Source organism: Chlorocebus sabaeus, chromosome 13, assembly GCF_047675955.1.
Source record: "Chlorocebus sabaeus isolate Y175 chromosome 13, mChlSab1.0.hap1, whole genome shotgun sequence".
NCBI classification, from domain to species: Eukaryota; Metazoa; Chordata; class Mammalia; order Primates; family Cercopithecidae; genus Chlorocebus; species Chlorocebus sabaeus.
Genome location: NC_132916.1, coordinates 42,749,117 through 42,777,093, shown reverse-complemented (window position 1 = coordinate 42,777,093; position 27,977 = coordinate 42,749,117). Strand labels below are relative to the sequence as shown.

At 41.0% G+C, this 27,977-nt stretch overlaps 1 protein-coding gene across 4 annotated transcripts in view; it reads left to right on the top strand.

Annotated features, from left to right (window-relative positions):
* Positions 1-27,977, top strand: part of CEP85L (centrosomal protein 85 like) — a 233,494-nt gene that overhangs the window by 78,379 nt on the left and 127,138 nt on the right. The window contains exon 1 of one of the 4 annotated variants that reach the window (XM_073022434.1): positions 22-27,929. The exons of the other annotated variants lie outside the window; for them this stretch is intronic. Within the exon in view, the coding sequence (XP_072878535.1) occupies positions 27,878-27,929 (52 nt within the window). The 5' untranslated portion in view covers positions 22-27,877. Of the gene's footprint in view, positions 1-21; positions 27,930-27,977 lie in introns of those variants that run through there. 4 annotated transcript variants of the gene reach the window in all.

Sequence of the window (27,977 nt, the reverse complement as noted above, 5' to 3'; positions counted from 1 at the left end):
TGGATGGTTTTGGGATGATTCAAGTGCACTGCATTATATTTATCATTAGATTCTCATAAGGAGCACACAACCTACATCCCTTGCATGTGCAGTTCACCATAGGGTTCTCACTTCTATGAGAATTTAATGCCGCCGTTGATCTGACAGGAGGTAGTGCTCAGCTCCCCTCACTCACCTGCAGCCACTCACCTCCTGCTGTGCAGCCGGGCTCCCAACAGGCCACTGACTGGTGCTGGTTTGTGGCCTGGAGTTTGGGGACCCCCTGCATTAGGGTTGATTCTTGTTCTTGTATATTCTGTGGATTTGGCTTTACTCACTTAGTAATATGCATTTAAGTTTCTCCATGTCTTTTCATGGCTTGATGGCTCATTTATTTTTAGTACTGAATAATATCCCATTGTCTGGATGTACCACAGTTTATCAACGTTCACCTACTGAAGGACATCTTGGTTGTTTCCAGGTTTTGGCAATTATGAGGAATGTTGCTGTAAACAGCTGTGTGTAGGTTTTTGTGTGGACGTCAGCTTTCAACTCTGTCAGCTGAAGAGTGATGAGGTTTATAGATTTGGAAAGGAGAGCTTCATTTCTCACAAAGGTTTGCAGCCTGTATAGGCCATTCTGACAGACAGGGAGGCATAGTCTCAGCAGAAGCTGAGAGATAGGCATTTCCAGGCAGGGTGGGGTCGGGTGGGGTAAGGGTTTAAGATAGGAATTTATGCTGATGATTGGCCAGGCATACAGCTATATTCAACAGGTTACAGAAGGAGCCATGAATATTCATGAAGGAGATCCACACACGTGTGTTTTAGGTTTACACATATATGTAACATACCTCCCATAATCACTTTGGGGTAGAGATTTTATATTTAAATGCATTGTAATTAGGTTCTACATGTAAAAGGTGAAATGTAGGGAAGAAGTCCGTAAACTGTGCATCCTCAGGTGACTGGCCAGAACCAGTCCTTTCCAAAAGTCATTTATCAATAAGAAAATCTTTGTGGCCTAAAATAGTTGTCATGTTGAAACTGTAAAAACAGGAGAGGGGTGTGTTTAGATGACTTGAACGAAGGGGTCTTTTGGACTTTTGTTTTCTCACGCTGGCTTTTGAGAACATCCAGTGATTATTAGAAAGGGTTGGAAGCAAATGGATCATGAACAGCCTCCTGTCTTGCCATGGCTGCTAACTTAAAATTTGGGGATCTTTTAGCCAAAGGAGGGTCCAGTAGTCTGTCGGAAGGGTTTAGGACTTTTATTTTGGTCCCCAACTCCCTTGCCTAAATACTTAGGAGCTCAATTGCTGGATCATGTGGTACAAGTATATTTAGTTTTGTGTGTATTTTATTTTGTATATTTAGTTTTGTAAAAAAAACTGCCAAACTTTCTTCCAAAGAGGCTGTGCCATTTTGCATTCCAGCAATACATGAAGGTTCTGTTGCTCCACATCCTACTTAGCATTTGGTGTTGTCAGTGTTCTGGATTTTGCCTTTCTAATACGTGTGTAGTATTTTGTTGTTTTAATTTGCATTTTCCTGATGATGTATGAGGTGGAACACCTTTTCATATACTTGTTTGCTGCCTGTATATCATCTTTGATGAGGTCTCTGTAAAGGTCTTTATAAAGTCCATTTCTTAATTGGGTTGTTTGTTTTCTTATTGTTGAGTTTAGAGTTCTTTGTATATTTGGATGACAGGCCTTTATCGAACATGTCTTTTGCAAATAAAGGCATCCTTTGGTATTATGGAGGCTTGGTTCCAGGACCCCTGATACGAAAATCTGAGGATGCTGAAGTCCTTTATATACAATAGTGTATTATTTACATATAATCTACACACTTCTATGTACTTTAAATCATCTCTAAATTCCTTACAATACCAAATATAATGTAAGTGCTGTGTAAATAGTTGCTATACTATATTGTTTTTAAAGTTTGATTATTTTTATTGTTAATATTTTTGATCTGTTGTTGGTTGAGTCTGCAGATGTGGAACCTGCGGATATGGAGGGCCTACTGTATTTTCTCTCATTCTGTGGCTTGTCTTATTCTCTTGGCATTGTCTTTTGCAGAGCAGATGTTTTCTATTTTAATGAAGTTAAGCTTATCAGTTGTTTCTTTCATGGATTGTGCCGTTGTTTTATCTAAAAAATCATTGCCATAACCAGTGTCATCTAGGTTTTCTATTATGTTATTTTCTGGGAGTTTTATAGTTTTGTGTTTTACATTTAGGTTTGCGATATGTTTTGAGTTAAATTTTGTGAAGGGTGTAAGGCATACCTTTTGTAGTTGTCCCACAATTCTTGGATATAATGCAATTTTTTTTTTTTTTGAGATGGAGTCTTGCTGTGTTGCCCAGGCTAGAGTGTAGCAGTGTGATCTTGGCTGACTGCAGCCTCTGCCTTCTTCTTCTTTTTTTTTTCTTGTGTAAATAATTATGTTCCATTTTTGCCAGCCTTTTTCTCTTTATTTTCAGTTTTAAGAGTTTCTGTTGACACATCTTCAAGCTCAGAGATTTCTGTGCTGAGTCCAGTCTACTAATGAGCCCATTAAAGGCATTCTTCATTTCTATTAGAGTATTTATTAGAGTATTTTTGATCTGTAGCATTTCTTTTTGATTCTTGGAATTTTTATCCCTCTGTTTACATTATCCATCTGTTCTTGGATGATGTCTACTTTTTCACTTAGAGCCTTTACCTTATTTATCATAGTTATTTTAAATTCCCGGTCTAGAAATTCCACGATTCTTGCCATATTTGAGTCTAGTCCTGAAGCCTGCTCTATTTCTTCAAACTATTTTCTTTTTTTTGCCTTAAAGTATGCCTTGTACTTTTTATTTTTTGAAAGCTGATTGTGATATACTGGATAAAAGAAACTGGTGAACAGACCTTTAGTAATGTGATGGTAAGGTGTGTGGGGAGGGGAAGTGTCCTATGATTTGGCCTCAGTGTTTTAGTGAGTTGGTGCCCCTAGGTTTTAACTTCGCAAATGCTTCTCAGTTTTTTTCTGGTTTTGCTAACTTGAGTAGGACAGGATGGCTACAGGGAGCTTTAGTTGGGTATTTCCCTTTAACCACCCAGAAGGCTAGAATTGACTGGAGTTTGTTATTTCTCTTCCCCAAGGTAAGCTAGGCTCTGTTAAAACTACAAAGAGGTTAGGCTCTGGTTAAATAGTTTCTCCTGAGGGCAGGCCTTATTAAGAACAGAGTGCTCTGGTATATTTCAAAATGGCCCCTTTTATCTTCCCTTTTCCGGAGTCATGAGGGGATTTTTCTCTGATATTTGCTGTGAGAACCATGTCAAACTCCTGGAAGAAAAACTCATAAAAGTGTGGTAGCCTCCCTATGACAGGGCCATTTTAGAATTTTTAACCTCAGACTTCTTCATACTCAGCCTCCAGCAATTAATTATAATTCAAGTTTTCCCAGCCGGGTGGTGTGTCCCACACAAGTTTCAAGCTCTAGTAATTGTATTATGTGCATTTGCCTAGTTGCTCTCTTCTGTTTTGGGGGCAGCTGTTTGTACTGTGATCTCACTTCTCTTTGGGATTTAAGAAGAGTTGTTGCTTTTTCACTTTGTTTAGCTTTTTACTAGTTAGATGATGACTTTCAAGCTTCTCACATGCTGGCCTGAAAACCAGGTCTTAATCCCTGTAAATTGACCAAGTTTTCATATGCTTATTTTCCCACCTGTCTGTTTTCTTCAAATCATGAAGAAATGAAGAAAATTTCTTCAATCATGAAATGTCTCTTCATGCCTTTTACCCATGTTCTGATTGTATTGTTTCTTTTTTTTTTTTTGAGATGGAGTCTTGCTCTGTCACCCAGGCAAGAGTACAGTGGTGGGATCTTGGCTCACTGTAACCTCCGCCTCCCAGGTTCAAGCGATTCTGCTGCCTCAGCCTCGTGAATAGCTGGGATTACAGGCACTTGGCACCATGCCTGGCTAATTTTTAGTAGAGATGGGATTTCGCCTTTTGGCCAGGTTGTTCTCGAACCCCTGGCCTCAAGTGATCCACCCACCTTGGCCTCTCAAAGTGCTGGGATTACAGACATGAGCCACTGTATCCGGAAGTTTTCTTCTTTACTGTTGAATTTGAGAGTTCTGTATATATTTTAGATACTACTGCTTTGTTGGATATGTTGTTTGCAAATATTTTCTTCCACTCTCTATCTTGTCTTTTTATCCTTTTGTAACACCCAAGGTTCTTCGCCTAGCCACACCAAAGAATTGGTGTGGTGGCTGACTGCAGCGAGTGACAGAGACTCGGACTGAGAGAGTTGTAGGTTTTATTGAGCAGAGCGAAAGTACAAAGCTTCCACAGTGTGGAAGGGGTCCTGAATGGGTTGCCACTGCTAGCTTGGGTGATTGCCTTTTAAACTCTTTAAGGCAGGAGCTACGTGAGGCAGGAAGCATATTACAGGATCGAGAAACAAAGGCAGTAAATTATTTTGTGATGTGCCTTAGATTTTGAGAAAAACTGAAATTGCGACTTATGCTTACCTGTTTTATGTCCTTGCAGCTGCACAGCAAGAAAAACAGGATCTTATAGAACTTACAAACTGTGTTTACAAGGAATCGGGTCCGCTGATCACAGAAAAATGGGCAGTTAATCTTTTCTTTAACTGGTTTCGGTGGTGGGGCACATAGGAAAACTTACAGCTAAAATTGTCGCTGTTTATAGCTTTCTTGGGGAAGATAGTCATAAGCAAATCCGCGTGTTAGGAATATTTTAGGCATATATCCTCAATGTTATTTATCCAGAACCGAAGTAAGTCCTGATATGGGAAATGAGTAATTTTACAGCTTTCTAAGCCCCTACTCGATCCAGGAAGCCCAGCTGGCATTGCCTCTCAGTCCCCGCTCTAAACAGGACACCCCAACTGCTGTTGGGAACTGGGCGATGACCGCTGTAGCTGCTTCCTGCTGGTTGGGGGCAAAGATGGGGCCCTGCTGTTGTATTATCCTCCAGAGGGGAACTTTCTAGGCCAGTCAGGAGACCAGTGGGTTGATCCAAGGGTCCTCGGTAGAAACTGTGAGTTAAACTCATTTGAGGTTCCATTTGTAAGGCCATTTATAGCTTGATGGCCTTGATCCTGGAGGAAACAAAGTTGACAAGGAGGTTAAAAATACAGGGCCCAAAGGCGAGTAATAGCAAGATGGCTGTTACAGGGTCTGGAAAGGGGAGAAGTCAAGATACTCGCTGGTTAAATATACTCCAGGGTCCTGAGAGTTGGAACTCTTTCTTTCTGCGTTCTATTCGTTCCCTTGGCTCCTGGACCTTTTCGGCAATAATTCCTGACTGGTTGATGAAGCAGCAACATTCTTCCCCTAAGAAGAGGCAGGTTCTTCCTCTTTTAGCTGTTAATAAGTCTGGGGCCCTTCGATTTTGGAGGGCCACCTCAGTTAGAGAATTAAGCTGGCTTTGTAGGGTCATCAGGGAGTTAGCAACCCGTTCCATATTATCATTTAATTCTTGTGATATTTTATAATAGGATTGGATGAAGGAGGTTATACCTCCAATTCCAGTCCCAAGCCTGCCCAGTATTCTGGCTCCTACCATAAAAGGGAGAATAGGAGCTTGTGCTTGGTGGGACTGGTGTGTAAGGAGACTTTGCAACTCTTCTTCAGTATAAATGAACATGGGGGGTGCTAGAAATGAGAGAAAGCATAACTCTTTTGAGGTGCCATTTAGACATGAATAAGCTGTGTTAGCAGAGATGAAAAAGATGTCTGGAATTAGACAGGTGAAACCTGAGGTCACCAGTATCCAGGATTGACATTGGGAGATGTTTCTATTTGGAGGCACGTTGAAATTTATACATGTGAGATTTGAGGCCTTGTGTGGGTGGGAGATTGGTGACTAGGGAGCCAATTGTCCCGGTGGTGTTTAGGACTAAGGTGGATAGGTTCCAGTGTCCTGGGACAGGGACTACTGGGAACATATGGTTGGAAATGCAAGCGAAGACACATCCAATAGTTAGTTGGATCGTCAGGAGAGGCCTCCTGCATTCCTGTGAGTGTGGTGTTAAATAGACTGCAGAGATGGGAATGAGAGTCAAGAGTCTTTTGTAACCTGGAAAGGTCTAGTTTCTTTCTTTTTTTTTTTTTGAGACGGAGTCTCGCTCTGTCGCCCAGGAAGGTCTAGTTTCTTATATGGACTTGGAGTGTTAGATGGTTGGACCACGTTTTTAATTACTTGTTGGACATGTTTTTTGGCTTTATCCTGGACATCTCCTTCATCAGTTATACCCACATGGGTGTAATATGTTCAACACTGGGTGGTCCCTATGGCATCGGGACAGTTGGACTGGGTCATTTTTCCTTGGTGGTATGTACAGCCATTGTGGGAGCAGAGAGAAGCAGACTATAACATTCCTTTTTCATATAGGTGTGGGTAGTGAAGCCTGATTTAGTTTTAAAGAACATCCTTTTGAAGTTGACTGCATCAGTGTTTCTGGGAAGGGGAGGAGAGCATGCATTAGAGAAGCAAGTACAGCAAGGGAGGGATGAAGAGGTGGCAGAAAGAATACTTAGTATTAGGAGAGTTAGAAGAAACTTAGAGGAGATCCTTATAAACGGAGTCATGGCACTCTGTAGGTGGAGCAGTAGTGGAAAGGAGGAGGGAAGAAGGAGTAAATTGTGTTAAAAGGAAGGATGATAGAAAAAAGGTTGATGTGATCAGGATTTTTGTCCCGGCAGGAGCTACAGTATGTGATCCTACTGCAAAGAGTATGGATAGTATACTGTTTAATGTGATGAAACAGTATAAGGACTCCATTAGAGAGAGCAAGGAGAGAGGTCAGAGATCATGTAGGTTTTCTACTTATCTTCTTTTAGGTAGAGATGAGTTTTTCTTCTTTAGGATTAACTGTAGGAGTCTTTTTAGCCTGGGGTGCTTCCTTCTGAAACAGGAGAAGCAGGGCCTCCAATGGCTCACAGGTGTATCAAGGCTGGTCTGGCTGATCTTGAGACTCCTGAGCTGATAGTCCCGTAAGTTCCTCAGGGGGTGTCCAAGGTGTAACTCGGGTGTGGTGAATCCAGGATTCCACTCCTGCCACCTTAACTGCAGTGGGGATAGAGAGGATTACTGAGTATGGTCTCTCCCCCAAGGGATCCATAGATGGGAAGGTAGAGGGGAGGGACTTGACCAATACTAGATCTTCTGGTTGGAACAACTCTTTTCGTTTTTTCCTGTCACACCCTTTGGGTAAAGTTTTAAGGTTTTGTTGCTATTTTGCTAGAGAAGTTATATCTTTGACCAAATTGGCCGTTTCCTGGTTGAGCAGGAGGTCATTTGTGAGAAAAGGCCATCCGTACAGCATTTCGTATGGACTGAGCCCCATTCTGTGAGGGGAATTTCAGATTCTTACCAAGGCCATGGGCAGGAGAGTGGGCCATGGGAGTTGCTTTCTCAAATGCCTCCTTAGTGTTTCATTTGCCTTTTCGACCTTCCCTGAGGATTGTGGCCTCCAAGCACAGTGAAGGTGATGTATTCCTAGTGCCTTGGAAATTCCTTGAGTTATTGTAGCTTTAAAAGCTGGACCATTGTCGCTCTGTAAGCTTTGGGGAAGTCTGAATCTAGGAATTATTTTGTGAAGTAAAATTTTAACTACTTCTTGGCACTTCTCTGTTCTGCAGGGGAAGGCTTCCACCCAATTTGTAAAGGTATCAACACAGACCAACAAGTATTGAAATCCCCTTGACTCAGACATATGGGTGAAGTTTAACTGCCAGTCCTGTCCAGGATAGTGCCCTATTTGTTCCCCGAGAGGGGCCTTATGATGGACCAAGGGATCATTTTTTTGGCACACCTTGCAGGCCTTGACTACCTGCTGGATGGTTTTGAGAAGGTTTGGCCCTGTAAATAGGGATTTGGCCATCTTATGGGCACTTTCAATACCTATATGAAAAGTTTGGTGGAGGATCTTAAGTATTTTCCACTGGCTGGCTTCAGGTATGAGCACCTTTCCCTCTTCTGTCGCTAACCACCCTGAGGGGAGAAAACTATGTCCCCGCGAGAGTCCCCATTCTGTTTCGGTTGGGGAATACTGGGGCTTAACCTCCTGGAGGGGGTTGCTCCATGCTAAGGACCCTTCCATGGACAGTTCTAAAGGGAAGTCCTGCCTAGCAGCAGTTTTGGCCTCAGCGTCTGCTCAGTGGTTTCCTTCTGCTGCTTCTCCTTCACCTTTTTGATGACGCTGGCAGTGTAAGACTGTCACCTCCTTGGGTTTCTGCACTGTGTGCAATAATTTCATGATTTCCTTGTGGTACTTAATGGGTGTCTCCCCGGAGGTTATAAACTCCCTCTTTTTCCGTATTGCAGCATGGGCATGTAGAACTAGATAAGCATACCGGCTATCTATCTACACATTTATTCTTTTTCCTTTTCCCAGTTCTAAGGCGCAGGTAAGTGCCACTAGTTCTGCTAACTGGGTGCTGGTCTCTGGAGGAAGAGGCTTACTCTCAAGTACTGTTGCATTGCTAACTATGGCATAGCCTGCCCTTTGTACCCCATTTTCTATAAATGAACGTCCATCAGTATACAGGTTAAGGTCAGGGTTAGTTAAGGGGACTTCTGAGAGATACTCCCGGGCAGCATAAGTCTGGGCGATAATTTGGTGGCAGTTATGCTCTATTGGCTCCACATCCTCTGGGAGAAAAGTGTCAGAGTTGAGGGCTACACACGTGCGTATTTGAAACACTGGTCCTTCAAGGATTAGTGCCTGGTATTTGAGTAGGTGGTTATCTGAGAGCCACAAACTTCCTTTAGCATTTAATATGCTTGCCACTTACATCATGAGTAGTGCAGACAGTGAGATCCTTTCCTTGTATTATTTTGATAGTCTCTGCTACTGAGATGGCCACTGCTGTAACCACCCTTAAACAGTGAGGTCAGCCTTTTGCTACTATGTCAGTTTCCTTACTTAGGTATGCCCCTGGTTGTAGGGCTGTCCCCTGGGTCTGAGTAAGAACTCCAAGAGCTATTTCTGCTCTCTCTCTGACATATAAAGAGAAATTTTGTCCTGTAGGGAGACTTAGGGCTGGAGCTTGTACTAGGGTCTGTTTTAAAGTTTTGAAGGCTGCTTCCACCTCTGGTTCCCATCCTACTAGATGGGTATTCACCCTCTGGGTCTCCTTTATCAGAATATAGAGTGGCCTGGCCATCTCACTGTATCCAGGGATCCACAGTCGGCAAAAGCCTGTGATTCCAAGGAATCCCCACAACTGTTTCAATGTCTTAGGGCGAGGGTAAGCCAGTATAGGCTGAATGTGTTCTTTGCTGAGGGCCCTAGTTCCTTTGGCTAGGATTAGGCCTAGATATTTAACTTGTTGTAGGCAGAGCTGGGCCTCTGACTTAAATACCTTGTACCCTCTATTAGCTAGAAAATTCAAGAGATCTAGAGTAGTCTGCTGACATGAGGTCTCCAAACTGGTAGCCAAAAGTAAGTCATCCACATATTGGAGGACTAGACTGCCTGGACTTGAGAATTGGCCTAGGTCTTGGGCCAGTGCCTGACCAAACAGATGAGGGCTATCCCTAAACCCCTGGGGCAAGACCATCTATGAAAGTTGGGACGTGTGGTCTGTAGGATCCTCAAAGGCAAAGAGGAACTGGGGGTCAGTGTGCAGGGGAATGCCGGAGAAGGCATCCTTGAGCAGTCCAGAACTGAACCATTCTGCTTCCTCTGGTATCTGAGAGAGCAGAGTATAGAGGTTGGGTACAGCAGGATATAAATGAATTACTGCCTCATCGATGATTCTGAGGTCTTGCACTAGTCTCCACTGACCATTTGGTGTTTGTACTCCTAGGATTGGGGTGTTGCAGGGACTGTCGCATTTTCTCACTAAGCCTTGAGCTTTTAAATGCCTGATAATATCCACTAGTCCTTTATGAACTCCAGGCCTTAGGGGATATTGCCTTTGATAAGGAAAAGTGGTGGGGTCTTTTAGCCTAATTTGAACTGGATGGGCATTTTTTGCCCTACCGAATTGTCCTTCCAATGCCCAGACTTCAGGGTTGATTCCCTCCTCGAGTAAGGTACACAAATGGGTAACTTGTCCCCCCGTATTCATGTAGATAATAACTCCAGCTTTGGCTAATATGTCCTTCTCTAATTAGGGTGTGGGACTCTCAGGCATGACAAGAAAGACATGTGAAAAGAGCAAGGTCTCCCAATTGCAGCTGAGGAGGTGGGAGAAATACCTGGTTACAAGCTGTGCTAGGATTCCTCGGATGGTAATGGATCTTGAGGATAACCATCCAGGGCAGGAGATTAACAGTGAGAAGGCCGTGCTGGTGTCCAGGAGGAAATCGATTTCCTGGCCCTTAATGGTTGAGCTTACCTGGGACTCTGTGAGGGTGGTATAAGCTGACGCTTGCCCCGGGGACCCTCAGTCCTGTTGCTGAATGGCTGGGGGCCTCTGGCCCAGAGAACCTTCATCATCTGGGGCAGTACACCTTCCAGTGATTTCCTTGGCATATTGGACATGGGCGAGGGGGCTGTTTGTTTTTTGTTGGACAGTCTTTTTAAAAGTGTCCTTGCAAACCGCTCTGATAACAAGCTCTACCAGACGATTGTCCTGCTCCATTTTTTGTGCTCTTTGAACCTCCAAGGTTTGCTTGTCTGAGGGCCATGACCGAGGCTGCGGTCTTTCGCTTATCTTACTTTTCCCTTTTGGCCTGTTTCTCTCGGTCCTTTTTATAGAGCACCAAGGTCACCAGGTTTAATAATGCCTCCAAATTTTGTTCTGGGCCTAAGGCAGACTTTTGGAGTTTTCTAATATCAGCTGCTGATCGGGTGATAAATTTATCCTTTAGAATAAGTTGGCCTTCCAGGGAATCTAGAGTTAGGGAGGTATACTTTCTTAGAGCCTCCTGTATCCTTTCTAGAAGAGCTGCAGGGTTTTCCTCTTTTCCATGTGTAATTGTGGATAGCATTGTGTTGTTCATAGGCTTCTTCCTATTCTTAACCCTTCCAAGACACAAGTTAGCAAATGACTGCGGCTCCAGTCTCCATGATCTGAGTCGGTATCACAATGAGGGTCTACAGTGGGGACGTCTTTTGTGGTCTCCTCCCCTGGGGCCATTTGATGTGTTTACCTGGCTGAAATACCATAAATCCCTAAAATGCTGGGCTGCCGCTAAAGCTGCCTCCTTTTCAGTAGGACTTAAGGTCTGATTAAGGAGCAACATGATGTCGCTCCTTGCTAGATCAAAGTACTGCCCTAACCCTTGTAAGACATTTATTTAATTATTGGGATCATCTGAGAATTTCCCTGTGTCTGCCTTTGTTTTAAATCTGAGAGTGAGAAAGAGACATGCACATGGGTGGGCCTAAATTCTCGTCCTACTGCTTGTAAGGGACATAGTTTGGGTGCCTGGTTTGCAGAGTTTACGTTTTCTTTTCGGTGTGCCTCTAACTCTTGGGTGGGGCTGGATGGAAGAGAGTCAGTGAGGGAGGAGAGTAGGGCTGAGGAAAGAGGCCCTGAGCATGGAGGCAACTGTGGGTTTTTGTCATTTGGGCAAATCTTGCAGGCTTGGCATACAGCAGTATTGTCACGAAGGGTAAAGCAAGCCTGTACGTAAGGGACTTCACTCCATTTACATTACCGTTTACAGAGAAGATGTAGTTGTAGAATGGTGTTATAATTAACACTTCCCTCAGGGGGGCCAAGTTTCTCTGTTTTGTGAGGAGTACCGAGGCCAGGCATTGGTGCAAAAGAACATCAGCTGCTGCTTTTTTAAGGTCTCAGGGTCGAACTTGTCCCATTTATTCAGGATACATCTTAAGGGAGTGTCTGGTTTCGAAGATGTGGTGCCCATCTGAAATTTTAAACACAGGTATACCCGCACACCTAGTTAGTCTTAGGGACTCGTCTTCCCCTTAGGGCACCCCGCCAAGGGTCAAGTCCAATTGTGCTTGGAGTGCATGGTCGTCCCTGAGCCTTCCATTTACTGGATTTAACCATGCTTACCAGCAGAATGGAAATCGTCCTTGCCCCCTGCCCTGCATCCATTGACCACTAGATGGGGCATGAGGACTGTTGGGTTTATTGTGGTCCCTTTGCCAGTGCGTCCTATCTGTTCCAGGGTGGCAAGGCCTGGGTCGGTGTAACCACTGATGCTTGCATGCCAAGGCCCAGTGTACGTGGGCCTGGCCGTAAAACTGTCCTTCAAGGAGGAATCTCTGAATTAGCGACAGGAGGCTTAGTAAGCTCAAAAGGAGTGGTTGATGTCCTCTAGGCCAGGGTCGACAGAACAACTGCTGTATTCTAGCCTTTTGTCCCCACTTTATGTCACAGGAGTAAGCCCCCCTCTTAAGGTGGTACCAGTATCCTGTGTCTCAGATGACTATATTTTCTTCCTTCCAATACCCATGATGGAATGGTTGAAATAGCAGTTCAACTGCTCTAAGGGATGTACCCACACACCACAGATTGTACTTGAGAGGCACCAAAAAAAAGGGAAGTTCATCTGGGGAACAATGAAGGAAATGTCCTAGGGCCTCTACCATCCACATGGAAATTACAGATCTGTCTTCAAATTATCCTGATGTGGGAGACCATACGCAATGGTGGGAACTGGCCTTTCAAAGTGGCAGTCAGATGGCAACACCTTCCTAAATTCTGGAGGGCGCCACGGACAGGGAACCTCTGGACGCCACCTTAAAAACTTAAGGCTCCTAAATAGGGATTCTTGGTCCTGTCTAGTGGAAATAATCTTGCTTACGAGGTGAGGAAAGAAGTCTAATTGGCAGATATTTGGACCCAGGAGGCAGGGGTCAGAAGATGTGGCTGTCTCATGCTTAGTAACCCGTGCTGTGGGAGCCTCTGGTGGGGCCATGGTCTCAACCAGGATATCTGGGAGACTGTGGCGTTTGCTGAGCACTCCTGGGTGTACTTCGGGACCACCACGGAAAGTGAAAGAGTTAGAACTGGTTCCGGGCAAACCAATGTGCCCGACTTCAAAGGGTTGGGGGTTGTCAGAGAGCCTTTCCCAGAAAGCGTGACGCCCCTGTCTTTAGTCCCGTGGTCATGCTAATTGCCTTTAACTGTCCGACAGGTGTCCAGTGTTTAGCTTCCGAATTCTAAGGAAGGACAGGACAGAATAGCAAGCGAAAGAGGTCCGAGGGTACTCACTGTGTGGTGATTGGGATACTCTTCCTGGAGTCTCCTGGCTGACTCGCCAAGATGTAACACCCAAGGTTCTTTGCCTAGCCATGCCAAATAATTGGTGTGGTGGCTGACCGCGACAAGTGACAGAGTCTCGGACCAAGAGAGAGTGAGCTGTAGTTTTTATTGAGCAGAGCGAAAGTACAAAGCTTCCACGCGTGGAAGGGGTCCTGAATGGGTTGCCACTGCTAGCTTGGGTAAACGCTGTAAGGCAGGAGATACATGAGGTGGGAAACATGTTACAGGGGCAAGAAACAAAGGCAGTAAATTATTAAGTGACCTGCCTTAGATATTGAGAAAAACCGAAATTGCGACTTATGCTTACCTGTTTTATGTCCTTGCAGCTGCACAGCAAGAAAAGCAGGACCTTATAGAACTTACAAACTATGTTTACAAGGAATTGGGAGGATAGATAAGGTCTGCTGATCACAGAAAAACAGGCAATTAATCTTTTCTTTAACCCTGGTTTTGGGGGAGGGCACACAAGGAAAACTTACAGCTAAAATTATCGCTGTTTATAGCTTTCTTGGGGAAGAAAACACATAAGCAAATCGTGGTGTTAGGAATATTTTAAGCATATATCCTCAATATTATTTATCCAGAACTGCAGTAAGTCCTGATGCAGGAAATGAATGAGTTTTACAGTTTTCTAAGCCCTTACTTGACCCAGGAAGCCCAGCTGGCATCACCTCTCACTTTCAATTGTATCTCCTATAAAGTGCAAGATTTTATTATTTTTAAAATTTAATTTTAATTTTTATTTTTAGAGACTAGAGCTTGCTATGTTGCCCAGGCTGGTCTTGAACTCCTGGGCTCAAGTGATCCCCTCCTACCTCAGCCTTTCTTTTTTTCTTTTTTCTTTTTTTTGAGAGAGTCTTCATCACACAGGCTGGAGTGCAGTGGTGCGATCATGGCTCACTGCAACCTCTGCTTCCTGGGTTCAAGTGATTCTCCTGCCTCAGCCTCCTGAGTAGCTGGGATTACAGGCATGCACCACCATGCCTGGCTAATTTTTCTACTTTTAGTAGAGACAGAGTTTCACCATGTTGGTCAGGCTGGTCTCGAACTCCTGACTTCGTGGTTCACCTGCCTCAGCCTCCCAAAGTGCTGGGATTACAGGTGTGAGCCACTTCACCTGGGCTTTTTTTTTGTTTTTGTTTTTTTTTTAAAGACAGGGTCTTGCACTGTTGCCCAGGCCAGAGTGTAGTGGTGCAGTCTTGACTCACTGTAACCTCTGCCTAATGGGTTCAAGCATTCTGCCTCAGCCTCCCAAGTAGCTGGGTTTACAGGTGCCTGCCACCACGCCTAGCTAATTTTTGTATCTTTAGTAGAGATGGGGTTTCACCATGTTGGACAGGTTGGTCTCAAACTCCTGTCCTCAAGTGATCTGCCTGCCTCGGCTTCCCAAAATGCTGGGATTACAGTTGTGAGCCACCATACCCAGTCTCCACCTCAGCCTTTTGAGTAGCCGGGATTACAGGTGCATACCATCATATCTGGCCACTGAGCACAAGTTCCCTATCCCACTCCCTTTTTTCCCCGTTTTTTTGAAGATAGTCTCACTCTGTCACCCAGGCTGGAGTGCAGTCGTGCTATTATGGCTCACTGCAGCCTTGACCTCCTCGTCTCAAGTGATCCTTCTGTTTCAGCTTCCCAGGTAGCTTTGGTTACAGGCTTGTGCCACCATTCCTGGCTTTTTGTTTGTTTGTTTTGTTTTTTTGTAGGGACAGGGTCCTACGATGTTGCCCAGGTTGGTCTTGAAGTCCTGGGCTCAAGTGATCCTCCGGCCTTTGCCTCTGAAAGTGTTGGGATTACAGACGTGACCCACCATACCTGGCCTCGCGGAGCACAAGTTTTAAAATTTGAAATTCACTGTACTGGTTTTTCTCCCTTTATGGTTTGTGCTTTTTATGTCAAGTTTAAGAACTCTTTGCCTAGTTCTACGTCTTGAAGATATTTTCTCATTTTTTTCTTCAATATTTTATCATTTTATGTTTTATCTTTGTGATCCATTTTGAGTTAATTTTTTATATAAGTGTGTTTAGGATTCCCCAAGGCTTCTCCTAGACTCAATTGATTTTCATAAAGAATCACAGAACTTAAAGTTGTTATACTTATGGCTATGGTTTGTTACAGCTAAAGGATACAGATTTAAGTCAGTGATGGAAAAAGAAGCAAAGGACAGGGTCCAGGAGACACCAGGCCCAAATTTATAGTTGTCCTATCACTGTGAAGTCATATGCACAGAGTTTATTTCTTCCAGCAGTGATGTATGAGAACATGTGGAATACTGAAAACTAGGTAAGGTCAGCTGAGCTCTGTGGTGTCCACAGTTTTTTGGTCGGTGGGTATGTAGGTGTGGTTGACTGCCCTCATGGATGGCCTCCATCTGCAGCCCTCCAACTGATGCCATTTGGTCCAAGGCCCCCACCATTAATCACATTATTAGCATAGACTATATGGAGTGGCCTAAAACCTCCAGGTAAAGAAAGACTTTCTTACTAGGCTGGACATTCCAAGGGCTTAGAGGTTACATCCTAGGGAGCTGGGCAAGGGCCAAATATTTCTCAGAATGTGCAAGGTGTGGGAAACCCAGACTTGCTGAGTTAATTAATCCTTATTGCACAGTGTGAGACATAGACTGAGTTTTTTTTTTTTTTTTTCCTATTTACTTTTTGGGTAGAGTTATTATGTCTACTGTATCGTTTTTCAAATTGTGTTACCTCTTCTAGTTTCTTTTCCTTTCTATTTAAGCTTAGAATATTGAAGTCTGGGTATTTGGTTAAAAAAAGGAAAAAAGAAAAAATAAGCTTAGAATAATCAAGGTACTGGAAGTAAAACTCATAAAAATTATGAGTTTGTACAAAAAAGAATACAAAAAAATCTTCCTGGGAATTCGATAGGAATTTTGTTGTTTGTCAGATTGGGGAGAAATAACGTCTTTTCTTGGTGAGTTTTCCAATCTGTGAAGATGGTGTCTTCTCCATTTATTTAGATTTTTTATTTTGCTCACCAGTGTTGTATAGTTTTTAACATACATTTTCTATACATACGTTGTTACATTTACACCTAAATATTTTATGTTTTTGGAGTGGTTGTAAATCGTGTATTTTCAAGTTTTGAGACATAGAACCCAGAAATAAATTTAGAAATGCATTTATAATATAGAAATACATTTGCTTTTAAGAATATAAATTTATCTGTCTGTCTGCCTGTCTGTCTGTGTATCTATCTATCTGAGATGGAGTTTCGCTCTTGTTGCCTAGGCTGGAGTGCAATGGTGCGATCTTGGTTCACTGCAACCTCTGCCCCTTGTGTTCAAGCGATTCTCCTGCCTCAGCCTCCCGAGTAGCTGGGATTACAGGCGTGTGCCACCACCAGCTAATTTTTTTATTTCTAGTAGAGATGGGATTTCTCCATGTTGGCCAGGCTGGCCTCGAACTCCTGACCTCGGGTGATCCACCCGCCTTGGCCTCCCAAAGTGCTGGGATTACAGGTGTGAGCCACTGCGCCTGGCCACATTTGCTTTTTGTATATTTATCTTGTGTTTGTTACCTTGCTGAACTCACTCAGTTCTAAGAGTTTGTTTTGGTAGATTCCTTGAAGTTTGAATGTAGACAATCACATTGTCTATAAATAAAGATGGTTTTTCTTTCTGATTTGTTTGCCTTTTGTTTTCTTCTCTGGACTTAACTGCAGTGACTAGAACATCCAGCACAATGTTGAATGAATAGTAGAAGTGGATATCCTTGCCTTGTTACTGATTATACAGATATAGCATTCAGTCTTTCACTGTTAAGTAGCAGTAGTATAGCTGTTAGCTGTAGTTTTTTATGGGTACCATTTATCAGTTTGGGGGCGTTTTTTTATTTCTAGTTTGCAGAGGATTTTTATTATGAATGGGTATTGGATGTTGTCAGTTTTTTTCCTGAGTGAATTGATTTATGATTTTCTTCTTCAGTTTGTTGATATGGTGGTGAATTTTATTACTTGATTTAAGAAATGTTCAACCAGCTTTTTATCCCTGGAATAAGCACTACTTGGTCATGGTATATAATTCTTTTTATATATTGCTGAATTTTGTTTATATTTTCTTAAGGATTTTTTTCTTGTGTATCAATAACAAATATTGTCCCGTAGTTTCTTTTTTTCTTTGGTACTCTCTTGATATCAGGGTTAATACTATAATACCTTTATAAATGAATAAGGAAATGTTCTCTCTTATTTTTTGGAAGAGATTGTATAGAATGGTGTTGATTCTTTTTTATACATTTGGTAGAATTTTCAGGGAAATACTCTGGGCCCAGATTCTTTTTTTTTTCTTTTTTTTTCTTTTTTTCTTTTTTTTTTTTGAGACACAATTTTGCTCTTGTTGCCCAGGCTGGAGTACAATGGTACGATCTCAGGTCACCACAGCCTCTGCCTCCTGGGTTCAAGCGATTTTCCTTCCTCAGCCTCCTGAGTAGCTGGGATTACAGGCATGTGCCACTACGCCTGGCTAAGTTTTGTATTTTTAGTAGAGAGTGGGTTTTGCCATGTTGGCCAGGCTGGTCTTGAACTCCTGACCTCAGGTGATCCACCTGCCTCGGCCCCCCAAAGTGCTAGAATTACTGGCGTTAGCTACCACACCTGGCCAATGGGCCCAGAGATTATTAATTTTTGAAATTTTAAAATTATGAAATCAGTTTCCTTAATAGTTATAAAGTAATTCAATTTGTCTGTTTCAAATTGGATGAGTTGCTTTTGTTTTTTAGAGGAAGTGATTGATTTCACCTAAATTATCAAATTTATGTGTGTAGAATTGTTTATAACATTCTCTTATTATTTGTTAGATGTCTGCAGGCTATGTGGTAATGTCCCCTGTTTCATTTCAGTTATTGTTTTTCTTTTTCTTTCCTTTTTTTTTTTGAGATGAAGTTTCACTCTTTTTGCCCAGGCTGGAGTACAATGGCACGATCTTGGCTCACTGCAACCTCCGCCTCCCGGGTTAAGCGATTCTCCTCCCTCAGTCTCCTGAGTAGCTGGGATTACAAGCACACACCACGTTGCCTGGCTCATTTTTGTATTTTTAGTAGAGATGGGATTTCTCCTTGTTGGTCAGGCTGGTCTCTAACTCCTGACCTCAGGTGACCTGCCCACCTCTGCCTCCCAGAGTGCTGGGAGTACAGGTGAGCCACCATGCCTGGCCTCATTTCAGTTATTGTTAGTTTGTGTCTTCCTGCCTTGTTTTTCAGTTTTGGTAGCAGTTTGTTGATTTTACTGATCTCTGCAAAGAACCATCTCCTGGTTACATTAATTTTCTCATTTGTTTTCTGTTTTCAATTTCAGCGATTTCTGCTCTTTGTTAGTTCCTTTTTTTCTACTTGCTTTTGGTCTGTTGAACTCTTCTTTTTTTCTAGGTTCTTGTTAGCAGATTAGATTACTGATTTGAGAGTTTTCCACTTTTAAAATATGCTATTATAAATTTTCCTCTCAGAACTGCTTTAGCTGTATCCCACAAATTTTGATATTTTATATTTTCATTTTAGTTCAGTTCAGTGTATTTTTTGTAATTTACCTTATGACTTCCTCTTTGCTACTCAGTACTGTAAGTGTGTTGTTTAGTTTCAAAGTGTTTGGAGATTTTCCTGCTGTCTTTCTGTTATTAATTTCTAGTTTTTCCATTGTAGCTAGAAACACTTCATGTGATTTCAGTCCTTTAAATTTGTTGACATTTGTTTTAGGGCCCACCATATGGTATATTTGATACATGTTCTGTGGGTACTTGGAAAGAATGTGTATTCTGCTCTTGTAGTGGGGGAATGTCCTATAAATGTTGATTAGATCTTGTTATGTTGAGTTCTGTATACGTGATGATTTTCTGTCTAGTACTTCTCAGTTGTTGAAAGACGAGTGTTTAAAAATCTGTATTATTATAGATTTGTGTATTCTTTTATTTCTGTTTTTGCTTTATGTATTGCAGCCACATTGTTTGGTGTATATACATTTAGAATTGCTATTACTTCTTGGTGGATAGGCCCTTTTATCATTATATAATGTCCCTCTCTGTCTTTGGTAATTTTCTTTTCTCCTAAGCTTACTTTATTTGATATTAATATAGCCAACATGCTTTTTTTTAAATTAATGTTCACATGGCATATGTTTTATATCCTTTTACATACAACCTGTCTATATTATTATTTGAGGTAAATGACTTCTAACGGCATGTAGTTGGGTCATGGTTTCTCATCAATCTTCTGTACCAATTTCTATCTTTTAATTGGTACATTTAGACCATTTATATTTAATGTAATTATTTATGTTAATACTTAAGTCTTTCTATTTGTTCTATTTCTGTTTTCATTATCTGTCTTCCTGTGGGTTACTTGAACATTTTTAGAATTCCATTTGGATTCATCTGTGTTTTTGAGTGTCTCTCTTTGTGTAGTTCTTCTAATAGTTGCTTTAGGTATTTTTATATACATTGCTCTTGGTACATTAGATATACATATGTATCACAGTTTACTGATGTTATTTTACCAGTTTGAGTGGAGTGGAGAAATCTTCTTTTTATATCCCTTTACCCTCCCTCATTTATAATAAAATAGTTTCACATATTTCCTCTACATATATTTATAACCACATCAAACACCCATCAAACATAATTTAAGAAACTCAGGAGCAGAAGGAAAGCCTATTTTATTTATTCATAATTTTGTTTCTTGTGTTTTTTCTTCCTTTGTGATGTTCCAAGGTTTCTTTTTTTATTGCTTCCTTTCTGTTTAGAGAACCTCCTTTAGTCATTCTTCATTCTTTTAGATCTCCAATGACAAATTATCTTAGTTTTCTTTTAACTGAGAATGTCTTGACTTCCTCTTGATTCTTTGAGGATAATTTTACTGGGTACACATTTCTAGTCTGACACTTCTTTTACCACTTGAAAATATTTTTCTACTTCTTTTTGACCACTGTGATTTCTGATGACAAATCTGCTGTCATTTGAATTGTTTTGTGCCTTCCCTCCCCCGTTGATAAGTTGCCGTTTTTTTTTTTTTTCCTGGCTGATTTCAATATTTTTTTTGTTTGTTTTTCTTCAGTTTTCAGAAATTTAATTATCATGCGCCTTTGGGTGGATTTCTTTGGGTCTTATAGTTGAAAGTGATTGGGCACTGTCTCCTTATCGCCAGGTGGAGATGTAAGTCCCAATTTCCCACATGGCCTTTGCTGATACTTGAGGGATAAGGAAGAGCACCTTGTTACTGCTGGGTAGGGGTGGAAGTCCAGAATTCCCAGGTTGTCACCACTGACAACACAGTGTGGGTTGCCTTATTATTACTCAGTGATGGTGAAAGTCCTCAGTCTCAACCAGGCCTCCTCTGATACCACCTAAGGGTAGAGGGGAAGGGGTGTCCCCATATTGCTAGACAGTAGTAAAGGCCCTGTCTCCCTATTTGACCTTCTTTGATACTATTATGGTGGCACTTTTAGGGTGTTTTATTACAGCCTGGCAAGTTTAGAAGTCGAGGTACCCCACTTGGCTTTTGTTAGCATGGGTGTAGGTTCCCAAAAGATAAAATTAGTATTATGAATTTGATGAAGAGCTTGAGCTGCATTTAAAACCTGCTATTACTTGTTATAGTTATCTGTACAACCTTGAATAATTTTGCACTTCTTTGAGCCTCACTTTTGAAATAAAAAATCTCTAAATTGGAGATAACTCTATGTGTGGTGGTGATTTAATATAATGACTTTTAAATAGCTTAGCACAATTTGCATCATTATCATTGCTTAAGAAGTGATTCTTGTTCTCCTTCCTTGCTCCCTTATGTTTTCTTACGTCTCTCTTCTCAATTTTTTCCCTAGAAATGTTTCCTAATTGACTTATCTGAAGTGATATTTCTGTTGCCACCCTCACAATTTTGTGCCCGCTGCTTTATTTTGGGTTTGCCTATTGTTTGTTTCATAGGACAGGAACTGGTTTGTACTGGGTGTTCAATTTTGTTGAATGTAACAATGAATATGTAAACTCTCAGTTAGGGTTCCTGTTTCTACCTACATTTTGTTTTGTTTTGTTTTTTTTTTTTCAATCCTGGTTTTGAACCTGGTATTTCTGAGGTTGCAGTGTACATTCTTCAGTTCTACTTCAATATTTAACACCCTTTGTTTTCTGTTGTCAGGAATTGTGTTCTAATCTCTTTCGCTTGATGGTCCCATATTGTTCACTGGTGTGGGTTTCTGTGTGTTTCTGTGTTTTACTTTTTGTCATTTCACTGGGTCTTGGAAGGGAGGGAATGTATGTGTGTATACTCAGGCAGTGATCTTGAACCAGAAATCCTGTCATATAGGTGTAAGTGAAAAAGAAAATGAAGAGAAAAAGAACTTAAAAAGAGATTGTCAAACTTGTCCTTAATGCCAACTACTATTATGTATTTCTTCTCATTTTTCCTGATTTATAAAGGTAATACACATTTACAAAAGCATAAAGGTGAACATTGTTTTAAAAGCAAATTCATATTTCAGGTATTATTCATGGATCTGAAAAATTTGACTCCACATAGAATTATTTTGAAAAATTATATGGAGCAAAAAAAGAAGTCTCCCTTTATTTTGTTTCCTTCTTTAATTCTTGCTTTTCAAGAGGTCGCCAGTGTTACTAATGTGTTGTATGTTCTTCTAGACCTCTTGCTGTTCATTTATTCACATACACACAGGCTTTTAAATAAACTGATCATTCCGTATATGTTTTATGTTTGCTTTCTTTTTCTAAAAGATCTATATATTGGATTTCTTTAAAAAATAATTTTTATTTTGAAATGATTCACATAATCTAATTCATACCACCTGAAGTTCCTAGAATTAGTTTATTCTCCAAGGAGATTTAGCCGGGTAAGCTTAGGATTAGGTTTGATCTCCATGGGCATTTAAAGAAGTAAAGAAGGCTTTTGTGGGGGCCTTTTTTCTGTGTTGGAAAGAACACACATAATTAATAAAAGTCCTGCCAATTTATGGTATGAGCCAAACAAATCAGAGAATAAAACAAAAACCTAGAATTTCTGTTCCACCATTTGGCAAAAATACCTCCATATACATACATACATGTTTATATGTATAACACATTTCTGTAGCAGGCATATTAACTTAATTTTTAAAAACACATGCATATATGTACATTTAATATGTGATATAAAGATAGCATTTTAAAGCAGTAGGAAAATATTAGGCCTGAAAACAGTGGTAGTAGATCTCTACCTCAAACTATAACAAATTTGAGATGGAATAAAGAGCTATTGACTTCCTTTAAAAATCTAGGAGATATGAGATTAATTTTATATTCTTAGGTCAGAAATGTTCTTTTTTTTTTGAGACGGAGTCTCGGTCTGTCACCCAGGCTGGAGTGCAGTGGCACGATCTTGGCTCACTGCAAGCTCCGCCTCCCGGGTTCACGCCATTCTCCTGCCTCAGCCTCCCGAGTAGCCGGTACTACAGGTGCATGCCTCCAAGCCCAGCTAATTTTATGTATTTTTAGTAGAGACGGGTTTCACCATGTTAGCCAGGATGGTCTCGATCTCCTGACCTCGTGATCCGCCTGCCTCGGCCTCCTAGAGTGCTGGGGTTACAGGCATGAGCCACCGCGCCCGGCAGAAATGTTCTTAAGTCACAAAACATTTAATAAAAATTTAAAGAAATTGAACATTGATAAAAGATACAAAATAAAAAAGACACATACTGGAAGCAAATGTTTGTAATACAATTGACAAGGAAATAGAGTCTCTGGTGCCTAAAGAGCTCCTGTAGGCTGTTCTGTCTATAGAGCAGCCATCCTTTTATTCCTTTACTTTCTTAATGAATTTGCTTTTACTTTACCTTTTGGACTCGCCCTGGCTTCTTTCTTGCATGAGATCCAAGAACCCTCTCTTGGGGTCTGGATCAGGACCCCTTTCCTGTAACATATTTCTGGCGACCATAGAAGGGCAAAACCCCTGACCAAAAGGCTAACTGGGTAACTGGTGGGGTCTAGTAACATTTTTCTCATGAACCACAAAAGGGACAATATTGAGACCCCCGACCCAAAGGAAACAGACTGCAGCACTGATTGGACAACTTTGGGTAAGTAGTGGGGTACCTGGGTAAAGATGGGATTGGGTTAGAGGCCCAACTTGGGGGAGTTAGAGTGTCTCCTAAGACAGAGTAGGTTAGAGGCCCCTCTTAATAAAAAGCAAGGGTGCTTGACCGACCTTGGGTTAGAGGCCCAACTTAGGAGGGTTAGAGGCCCCTCTCATCACTATTGGATGTTAACTGCTATTCTCTTTGGATTAATCTGCCTTGTACTCTTTGCTATGGGTGGCAGGATTAGGCATGTACAGGATCGTGGGACATGGGAAGTTTTTCCTCCCTAAAAGGGGAAATGAGAGCTGATGAGACTGGCTGGAAAAGATTCCTTTGGTACTGAGAAGCAGCCGCCTGAACTTTTCAGTGTTGCAATGGGTGGGTCTTTCTCTGGCCTCCCTAAGCTCTTCATCTTCCCCACCCTGCCATAGGCAATACTTTTCTCCTCTACTTTTCCTTTCCTATCTTTTCTATTACTCAGGGTGACCATCTTGCCCAGAGACCACGTGTTGAAACTCCAAGTTGGAGTTTGGATTAAAGATGATGGGGCCCATTTGGGGGCAAATTTAAGCCTTGCTAGTTTGATATTAGGTGCTAAGCAGAGTGGCTAATGTCTTTGTTTTATCACATGTATTTTCCTCTGGCCTGAACGAAAAAAAATAATTTTCCTTTATGATGCGGCTTGGCCCCCATGGCTGTGGTGCTACACGCTGGATCACTAAGGCTGCTCAGGGAAAGGGAACTTAGAAGCCTGGCATGCCAGCAAAAGGGTAAGAATTTCTTACCAGTCAGATTTCAGGCTTCTCTCTCTCTGTGCAAATGGTTGACTGAATGCTAAAAAAAAAAAAAAATCAGTGTTTATGAAGTTTTGATTAATGCAAAAAATAATTCTAAGGCTAGTCTTAAGCGAGTGTATTTTGTGCTATGAATTCGTTTTTCTGTGTTGAGGGGTACTTCAGGATAAAACACAGGCTTAGAACACCTGTAAGCCCGCTTTTCAAGAAGACCCAGCAAGCTGGTCAGTAACAAACTTGGCTGCAGGTCTCTGAAACAAACAAATACTAGATGAAATCTCCACTTTGTTTTATGTCCTTGGTAGCTTGACCGTGTAACCATGTGGCAGTACCCTCTGTTTTCCTCATGAAACTCTAGGAGTTAAAGCAGATGGATCCCTCTCAGAATTAAAGGCTCTGTTCTGTTTTGCATTGTGTTATCTGACAGTTTTGAGTTTTGGGGGTATTAGAAATTGCTTTGCAGTATGAGAGAGCTTTGGTGTGTAATAACTAGGTAGGAAATATGCTTTAAGGGACAGCTGATAGTAGTTAGGGAGGGGTACTTGACTCTGCACACTTGGATCAGAGAAGCATACTCTTGGCCACCTAGAAGATAAGGAAACATCCCTACCCCACACTGGGAGATGAGACTCCCATGAGGGATGGACTGATGACAAAATGGGCTGATTGCCTTTGGGTTGCCTTGAAGTGAAATGCCAAGTAGAAGCACTGTACTGTCTTCTCTAGTATTTCCCTCCTTTTGGGGATCCAGGAACCAGCATAAAATGGCACACTTACTTTTGGGGATCTGTCTTTGCCTTCAACTGCTTATTTGGCCCCAGAAACGCATGCTTTCCTGGCCCTGTTCCTTCAAGGGCTCCATCTTGAAGCCAGTAATCCACTTATGAAACTGGTGATGAAAAATCTTACACATGCAGAATCTTCTGTCTGTCCATTTATTAATATGTGTTGTATGTTTATCTATAAAAGAGCTCTAATTGCTTAGAAAAATAAACACTTAATATTTTTTCAGAAAAATGGAAACAAAAATGCCTTTTTGTTCACGTGACTTTAGTAATCTTTTGGAAATAAAGACAGTTTTAAAAATTATTGGTAAAATATCTTGAAAATGTAGACATTTGGTCTAAATTAAGGTCAGTATCAGACTTGCTAAATGCTTTAAGGTTAAACTGTTTCTTTTGGAAACAGTTCAATTTACCTGCTGTAAAGCCATTAGATTCTAGATAAGGCCTGGGGACATGTAGAGTTAGCCACGCCCCCTAGCTATGTTGGAGAGTCAGCTCTTATCTGCAGTTGTGCCTGGTTTGTCCTAGTAACACAGAATTGCTTACTAACCAGGGTTTTCACCAAAAGTAAAAGTTAACATTGTAACATGTAATTGAGACTATTGAAGAAACAGTTCTACATGCAAGGTGTCTAAGGAAAGTAAAATGTACTTTTGGTAAAAGATTATAAGAAGGCATCGGAATGTGGATTTTTTGCCTAAAGAGTTAAATAGTTATTTTAAGTTAGAATAAAGCTAAAAGTTTGAACAGTTGTGGATGGCGTGAAAACAATTGTTAAGAGATTCTGTGTGTGAACATATTGACTAAAGTTAAAGGGGTATTACTCAGTTTTTCCGTAAATTAAACATTGGAATGAAAGCATAACAGGTTTTTCTTAGAGCACTAATCTGCTTTTTCACAAAAAAATGTAAATGGTTATAAAAGGTTTATAAGAATCTTACCTTACAGTCAAACTGATTAAGATTGGATAGACATAAAATTTTATTAAGAATTGGGTTTAACATTGATAGGACATTAACATAAAGGTGAAATTTGGCTTATTTGGTGTAAAAGTCATACAGGAAGCATTATTATCAAATGTAAAATGGTGTTTTGCTTTCTTTGGACTGTGTTTGCACGAATGTGTTACTGGAATATGTTCCAAAGTTATGGGAAACTCCTATAATTCTAATATGACTTAATGTATGTTATTTATAATTGTTATGTGAAATTCTGTATGCCACAAAATTAACCAAATTTCCTTATCAATTGTGGCTTTAATAGTGGCTAGCCTAAAACTTTTTACTACCCACAGACAATTGTCTTGTTTTAGTCCTCTTTAGAAGGCGGTTTATAATCAACTATGGAACTCTAGCAGGTATTCTTAAGTGCAGGTTTTCTGATAACTTTGGAGATTATGATATCAGAATAAAGGAAAAAACTTTCAGAACTCTCAGAGCTAAAATGTTCATAACTATCCAACAGAAGTTAACGACATGGACTAAACTGAAGAAGTCTAGTCTTTTTAACTTTTCTTAAAACATTGCTGATCCTTTGTTTTGTTTTTCAGAGTCAAGAAAACTTCTTTTAAGCTATTTAAAGGTTTTAACAGTTGAGTGTACTCCTATGAACAAAATTTGGAGCATATTTATTTCTCTCTACTTGATTTCTCCAGAATTTGGAAACTAGTTGTGAGTATTCTTAACTTAGAGCAATATGGTTATTTGCATAGGTGCAATAAGAATCTGTTTTCTTTTGTAACAGGACACAATTGGATAAATTGGTTATTTTACCAAAGCTTTGACTGGAATGGTGTGTTTCCTTTAAGAAATTAAACTTGACTTATAGAGCCAATTAAAGCCCCTTGGGGAACTGGCCTCATTCCTTGCCTACACAGTCCCTGTAAACAGGGTTTCAGACCTGTGGTAAGTAAAGAATGTCACTTTCTATCAGGTCCAGGAGCTGCAAGTTAGCTTGGGACCCCAAGAGGAGAGGAATTTACCCAACTTATTGCTATTTGAGGGTACAAACCCAAGGCTGGGCTTGGCTTTAAAAAAGATCTGGGGCTGGGTGCAGTGGCTCACACCTGTAATCCCAGCACTTTGGGAGGCCAAGGTGGGCAGATCATGAGGTCAGGAGTTCGAGACCAGCCTGGCCAACATTTGTAGTAGAGATGAAACCCCATCTCTACTAAAAATAAAAAAAATTAGTTGGGCGTGGTGGTGGGCTCCTGTAATCCCAGCTAATCAGAAGGCTGAGGCAGGAGAATCGTTTGAACACGGGAGGTGGAGGTTGCAGTGAGCTAAGGTTGTGCCATTGCACTCCAGCCTGGGTGACAGTGCTAGACTATATCTCAAAAAAAAAAAAAAGAAAAAAAAAGGTCTTATCTGAAATTCCATCTATGGAACAGAGTTCCATCAAAGCCAATTTAAAAAGAGCTTATATCAAAAATAATTATTCTTGCTGCACTTTATACAAATAATCAGGCCAAGTATTATAAAGCAAATCGATCTTACTATAATTTGTCTTTAGTAAAAATGAGAAACTAGAGAGGGAAATACTATGTTTCAAAAACTATGGTACACTTGTTATTAAATTCTAGTCTCAATTGTTTTTAAGTTTGTTTCTGCAATGTAGGCTAACCCTGCTTATTCCTGTGAACCAACCATGTGATCTCTTACTGCTCAGAACAAGTGGATGGGTAATGTAAAAATCTGAATCAGTATTCTAATTCTGGGCACATTGCGATCAGCTAGCAACCCCATATCAGCTTGGTTTCAACAGTTGTCCAGTTCATGGAAAACTTTCTAATTTGGTTTTCTTGGAATAACTTTACTTATTTTGCTGTAATCTTGTGGAATATGTTGCTGTTATACTGTTCGTCTGGGAATACAGGACAAGCTTACTGAATGTTTTCTTAAACATACTATTTATTCGATCATTGATTTATGCCAGTATAGACTATGTTGATTTGTTTTTTATTTTTGATTATGACTCAGTAATAATATTTTGTTCAAATTTTGCCATTAAGAACTCTTTCAGGTTTGTTCCGGTGACACTTTGACATGGACACCACCCAGCCATCCTTTTGTTTTTTGAGCACTTCCTTACTTTCAGGTACCACAAAATGCTCCATGTTCATCTTAGTTTCCTACCTTAGCCCTT